Below are 6,661 nucleotides of genomic sequence, written 5' to 3'. Positions count from 1 at the left end.
AAAGAGTCTGATGAATTGGATGCTGCATGGTACACAGTATTAATACAGACTTGAGGTAGGGAAAAGAGGTCTTATGCAAGAATTTTTCAAAAGAAGGGGAGAAACAGCTAAAAGGAGGAAGTGGAGACTAACAACACTTCTACATAAAATCTGATTCAGATAATATCTTCAGGAGATGCATCAGCCACCACACATTGTACTGAATACTTGTAACCGTAACAGCTTTCACTAAGGAGTCTCTTTCACTGACATTCATTGACAACATTCAATTGTCACTTGTTGTTGCTGCACATTATGAAAAGAGGAGAATCAACAATCTAGAGAAGGAATTCCTGAGATTAGGAAAGTCACTCTAACCACATATGCATGTTTAAGTTAGTGCTCAATGAGAATTATTTCAGTAAAAATCCCAGCACCTTCACCACTATTTGCAACATTAACCAGCTACCAGCCCTCCAAGCACACCAGAAGCAGTCAATTGCTTGCTACTGCACTAGCTCTGTAAAACATGACAGTATAGGCCCACTTAGTTATTACTTGTTCTCGAGCCTTCTCCAGCTGTTGAACAAGGTCCTCCCGTTCATGTGCTGCAAAGTGGCGAGCCCCAACTTCATCATCTCCAAGTCTTTGCTTTGCTATTGTCATTCGAAGGAGCTGCGATTACAAAAACAGACTGGGTAAGCAAGAGAACACAGGCTGCACATCCGACTACATCTGCATTAGAAAGAGTAATGCTCTCATTGATTTCATCTCTTCCAGGCCAAACATCTGTTATTATTTAAACCAGAGGGGAATTTCTGAGCTGAGGGCTCAATCCTTTTCTCAATGAAAACCTCCAGTTGAACACTCCAAGCATTATCAGGAGCTGAATTAGACCCTGCAACAATAGTCACCAGAGTATACAAATGAAGAAAGACCAAGTAAATACTGACATGTGGCCAAAGCTTTTTAGAAGTGACGGGACTAATTCCGGTCAGACTAAAACTAGAGAATTCTCAAAAAGCCATTTTCATATGTAAAACTTACTATTCTCTGCAGCACAGAACTCTTCCTAGTTAAGAATAAAAAGGCATGAAGTGGCTTGCCCAATTTCATTTTATTGATACCACTTAAAATCCCACTGCACTACATCAGCGCAGAATTTGCATTAACAGCTGCTAATACATTTGCTCGAGCACTATTTTTTTCATCTGCTCACAAAAGTTAATTCATGTTAAAAACAGAAAAAAACAGGCCAACAACAAAAAGACTTGGCCAAAATGCTCAAACAGCTAATGAACTCATGAGCTTTGTTACTGCTGAAAACAGTTTGACTTAAAACACAGTTACATACAATGTATCAAGCAAAAAGCAAGTACCTTTCAAGAATCATGGAGTATTAAAATAGCAGTCTGTAAGGCATTCAGCATTTACAGTTGTTTATACTGAGTACAATTAGGCAAAATTGTTGCCTCCCCATGGCCTCATTTGTAGGAGCTCCACAGAGACCAGAGAAACCCACCACAACAACCAGCCTGACTTTCCTCGTATCTTTGACTGCACCAAGGAATTAATGTACATCATTGCACTGCGGATTTAGGGAAAAAAAATAATAATAAAAAAATCAATCTTCTGAAATAGAAGACTGTACATTAAAATCTATCTTTGGTATTTATGGGATGCCAGTCACCATAGCTGCAACGTGCCAATTAAAATCCTGCTGATGCAAGACAGACTACCAAAATCACCCTCCCCACTTATTTCAGCTCCAGTTCAGTGCAAGTCACTGACACTAGTACGACTTGTTCTGATAAGCAGTTCCCTGGTTCAGGGGAAGCTGTGCCCCCGAAAGTAACCAGTTTTGGCAAACTACATTTCCCTATCCCCACAGGGCAAGTACAAACCACTGCACAGTTTGTAAGGCCGAATGGATCCTGGGAGATATAATTCTTATTAATTTCTTTATCCAAACAAATAAGTAAAAAGAGGCAACTAGGAAATCCCGGAATGGCTTCATAGCTATGGGACTGGCTCCTTTAAATGCTGAAAGGCTGATGAACAAAAGGCATGGTAATGTGATTTAATTCAGTTAGATTAATTTAATTTCTAGAATCTCTCACTAGTGAGAAAGGCAGTAAGAAACAAATGTAATAATATTTTGAGGACTTGATTTTGTTCAGAAAAGCTGGAAATGGGGAGGGTAAATCACACTTTACCAGTGTCTTCAACGCCTGCAGCAGAGCAGAACTTCTGCGTAACACTCAGCATCAGGCTGGGAACGGGATCAGAGCTGTGACTCATGCACTATGACCAACCCTCCTCCAGCCCAGAGCGGGTGAGGCATAAGATGTAATTATAACTGCAAGCAATTATTACTTGCAAGGTCAAACAGCCTGCCAAAAAAGGAGAACTCTTTATTTACTACTAATTTTTAAGCAAAAATAAAAGGTATGAAGTCTCATGAAAAGAATGCTTCAGAAATCCCAATTCAGCCAGCAAAAGCAGCATTATAAACATACATAAAATATAAAATACCAATCCATAAAACAACAGAGTGCTTCTTCCAGACAGTTGGCCAATCAGAGAGTTGACAGGGCAGAACAGGCCAAGTCCTTTAATTCTGCATTGCGAATGTCTCATGAGGCAGCACCACCTGCTATAAAATTCTTCCCTGAAAATGCTGTGACCCAGAGAGACACAAAGTGTTATGCCAGAGGGTTAAGGGTTTATTTCACATATTAGTGCGTTGTTATAAACTTTACACACCTGCCCTCCGGCTGCTGTATTTTTATTTCTGTCGTTCAGGAACCACCGAGGAAAGGCCTGCTCACCTTAACTTTGCAACCACAGAACAGGTTAATGCCAGCCCTCAGGATTCTGTAAACAGCGTCCACAGCTGAGTGGATTTAAATTAATGGTATCTTAACAGAGATACCCCCTGTTTGGCAAGGACCAATATACTGTTAACCAATACAATTCAGTGCTGCAAGCCACTAGCTTGTATTAATTTAACATCACAGCTTTTTCTTCATCAACATCAGCTAAAATAATTATTCATGAAGTAGTAACTCTCTAGCAGCCCCACAATGCTCCAAACAGGCTTCACTGCAATAGCTGCTGTGCAGGCTAGGAGCCTACAGACAAAGCCTGCGCCAAGGCTGTACGTTCCTGATTACTGAAAAAACATGTAGAAGGAAAAGGGAAACAAGCACAATCAGCAAATTCTTCATGGAAGGGAGAAACCATCACATTTAGCCACAGTCACTGACAGTCTTCACCACATTGCCTATAAAATATTAAAAAGTGGACCAGAACTATGCAAATTTGCTACCTAAAGTCCCAGTTCTGCCAAAACATACACACCACATTTAACATTTCACACTGCTGCTGCAGAATGATTGTCTGCCTTATAATAACGAACTGTCAGTAGTACTGCAGCCATTGTTTTCCATGCATCTTCCTCTCACTTAGCACTGCCCTCGACAGCTTATAAAACCATTTCATTGCGTGGGCAGGAAGTCAAGAGAAGGCAACTGAGTCATCTAGTCTTCCAGAAGCCTCTGGTTTCTCTTATGCTTTCCATTTTCACTCTTTTACAAGAGAGAATTGCATTTCCTAACTATCCCCCTCTAAGTTTCAGTAATTGTTCTCCAAGCATTGCTGCCAGAACGTTAGGAAGGAAAAAGATTTACAAGTAACTGTCATAAACATAGAATAGTTTAATGTGTCAGAGCTGATAAGAGATTGTGATCAATCATAAGTCTTAGTTATCTATTGCTGGAGTGCTGCAGTCTAACTATTGCTGTATTTCTGAAACTGCAGCAACAAATCTTTCCAGAGTCTGCCTGAAGAGGTTTTGTTATTTGTGCCAACAGAATTTTAGCTGAAATTAAAACAAAAAATTAGTCCAGTTAAACCAAATGCAAGTAATCTGCTATTGCCTAACCGATGACGCACTTAACATGATTTCAGCAACAAGTAACAATGTCAGTAAGTTTAAGGTCTTCTTGCTAACCCAAGTGACTATATCCTACTGGTAGCAAACATTAAAGCACTGAAAAACAAGTCAAGCCATCAAAACTTTTCTTTATCAATAGAGCTAATGTGTGATATTTAAAGTATTTTTTTTCTTTTTTAGTCCTACAAAGCTCTTGCCACTGAGTGACAAAGCCTGCATGAGTCACGCCTGCTCAGACACAGGCAGAATTGTTCATCCATAAGCAGCTTCACTTGCTGCAAAAGCAGCTGTTTGTTCATCTCTTGCCAGAAGTAAGGTTGACGTAGACCAGCTGGGCAGGACGCCCTCCCTCACTTTGGAAAAAGCAGAGAAAAGAATGCAGGGGAAAAATGTAAGAACAAGCAAATTATTATAGTGCTTTGTTTTTGTATGTGTCCTGCATTATCTGGACTCCAGTGCACAAAATTTGACACAAGAGGAGAGCATTAAGCCCCTCAGAGAGATGGCAATGCTTTTCTAGGCACTTCAAAAAACAACCACCTGACTCTAAAATAAGCTCTCTCTCCTCATTTACTAGGAAAGTGAAGAATGTCTTCCAAAAATGAAAACCCTAGTCTAAATTAATCCCTGTCTGATGCAGCGTTTTCCTTCCCCTCTTTATTTAGTGGTACAATATGTCGCACTTCTGGAGAGGAGCACGGTGGGCAGAATAACTCTTCTTCTATTTTCTCATTCATTATGAGGATCATTAATCTAAATTCATGCTGAGAATATAGATGACCAGCTAATACCAACATAACCCACAAAGACAAATCTAAACAAAGTCAGTTTAAGCACAAAGAAGTAGGTTCTGTGTTACCAAGATCATACTGTTATAAGGAATAAGAATAGGTACATAACCTTGATATTTAAATATATTGTAGTTGTACTACCTTTGTGTTCTGTTTGTACTAAAAATCCCTTGTTATCTGTTCAGGACTGGCTTGGGAAAGGCTGCACAGCATAATACTGGTACTGCAGAACTGCAAAGCACCGCCTTACATGCTGTAATATAGTTCAAACAGCAACATGCAAATAAAAGAAACACTGGGGAAGCTGGTCTTGGAAGACTTGAGCAAGTTACACTGAATGCTATGCATACTACAAATTCAGGTCTCACTTGACCCTTTCCCAGCTCCCTGCACACCTTCAAGGAAGTCCTTTTTGATAAACAATGAAAAAAAAATGGATTATCACAATATACTTAGGTTTAAAAGAAAATAAATAAAAGAAAATAAAATTGAAAGAAAAAATGCCCCTGAATAATTAAAAGACACATAATTTTCATTCACATTTTTAAATCCCCTAACTTTAAAACTGTAGTTGAGGGAGAGAAGTTATCATTCATTATTTGTTTCATTTTTTACTTCGTTAACCACCTCGACTCTCAAATTCAACCTCTCGCCAGTTTGATCTCTGAATGTACTTTTGCATACAGCTCCAGCTGTGAATGTTACACACATTTGGCTTGAGTTTAAATATTTCAATTAACAGAGACAACAGGAGTTTGATTAATACCAAATGGCAGATTTTGAGCAATGTTCCATATAACTTGCTAAATTTAGCAATAAAATAAATTGGTTATGTAAGGGTAGTAAGATGAGGGCTTAATATAAAGCTCACTATACATATTTGTGATCAACTGCTCCCTATTTTTGAAGGGAAAAATTATGCCTCCCCTGGCTTTAACATCTACTAAAATTTTGCATTTTCACTGAAAATTATCACAGGATGAAGAAGACATACTTATCCATACTTATTTATTAGAGGAAATACCACTAACAAAATATATTCAAACAAAAGAAAGAAAGAAAGAAAGAAAGACTGAGATTATTAAAGGTTAGATAAAAAATACATAGTTAAAGACAATAGGTGAAAAGCAGCATACAAAAATATATCATAAGCTGCACTTACTGGTATCCTTGCTCTACTGTTTTGAGCATTTATTATTATCCAAGTATTCTAGAAGTTCTGTAACCCATTGTTTTATTTGTTTTCCTAAGAAGTAAATCGAAAACTCCAGTCTATACACTCCATGCCATTCACTGATAACAAAAGTTTAGAATACCTTATTGTCCCCTTGTACTTCTCCCAGTCTCTGCTGAAGCTCTCTAATCTCTTCTCCAAGATGTTTATTTCGATCTTGAGCCTCACTCAATAGTTGAGCAAGATTTGCCTAGAATAGGAGCAAACAGCAGTCAAAAGTTAGTGCCTGTGGAGAGAAATGTGAGTGGTGATTGAAAAGAAACCCTGGACTTACTCCTTCTCTGGCAGCAATCTTTACTTTTATTGTTGTGGGTACCCAGACTTCATGCTTCATTAGAGAGAGAACAACAAAAGTCACCAGGGTTCCTTTATCTTTAACAGTAGGAAATACGTATGGCATGTGTGCATACACACTCCTGGAACAGCACATAAACCCCAAACAAGACCAAGTGAAAACATCTATGCTAGTTCTGGTATCTTGGCTGGTGGGAAGAGCAAAACAGAGAGTATTTTGACAGTATTTATACAGTTGCCAAAATAATAGTTATAAACTTGCACATAACCAGACAAAAGGCACAGCTGAGAAATAATTATGATATAATTATACTCCCTAATATTGTTTAGACCAGATTCCTAGCCAGTAAAGAGGCTCTCTGACTGCTATTTCCACATGTCCTATTTTATATTTAAAAGAACTAT

General features: G+C 38.4%; 1 protein-coding gene across 1 annotated transcript in view; it reads right to left on the bottom strand.

Annotated features, from left to right (window-relative positions):
- LOC104527549 (coiled-coil domain-containing protein 149) overlaps positions 1 to 6,362 on the bottom strand; it is an 11,883-nt gene extending 5,521 nt beyond the window's left edge. The window contains exons 1-3 of the mRNA XM_010171293.2: positions 6,237 to 6,362; positions 6,045 to 6,152; positions 538 to 654 (exon numbers count right to left, since the gene is read on the bottom strand). Of these exons, the coding sequence (XP_010169595.2) occupies positions 538 to 654; positions 6,045 to 6,152; positions 6,237 to 6,362 (351 nt within the window). The remainder of the gene's footprint in view (positions 1 to 537; positions 655 to 6,044; positions 6,153 to 6,236) is intronic.
- Positions 6,363 to 6,661: the final 299 nt, after the last annotated feature.

Source organism: Antrostomus carolinensis, unplaced genomic scaffold, assembly GCF_000700745.2.
Source record: "Antrostomus carolinensis isolate BGI_N321 unplaced genomic scaffold, ASM70074v2 scaffold22087, whole genome shotgun sequence".
NCBI lineage: Eukaryota > Metazoa > Chordata > Aves > Caprimulgiformes > Caprimulgidae > Antrostomus > Antrostomus carolinensis.
The sequence above is the reverse complement of the archived record's forward strand: the minus strand, read 5'-3'. Positions and strand labels throughout refer to the sequence as shown.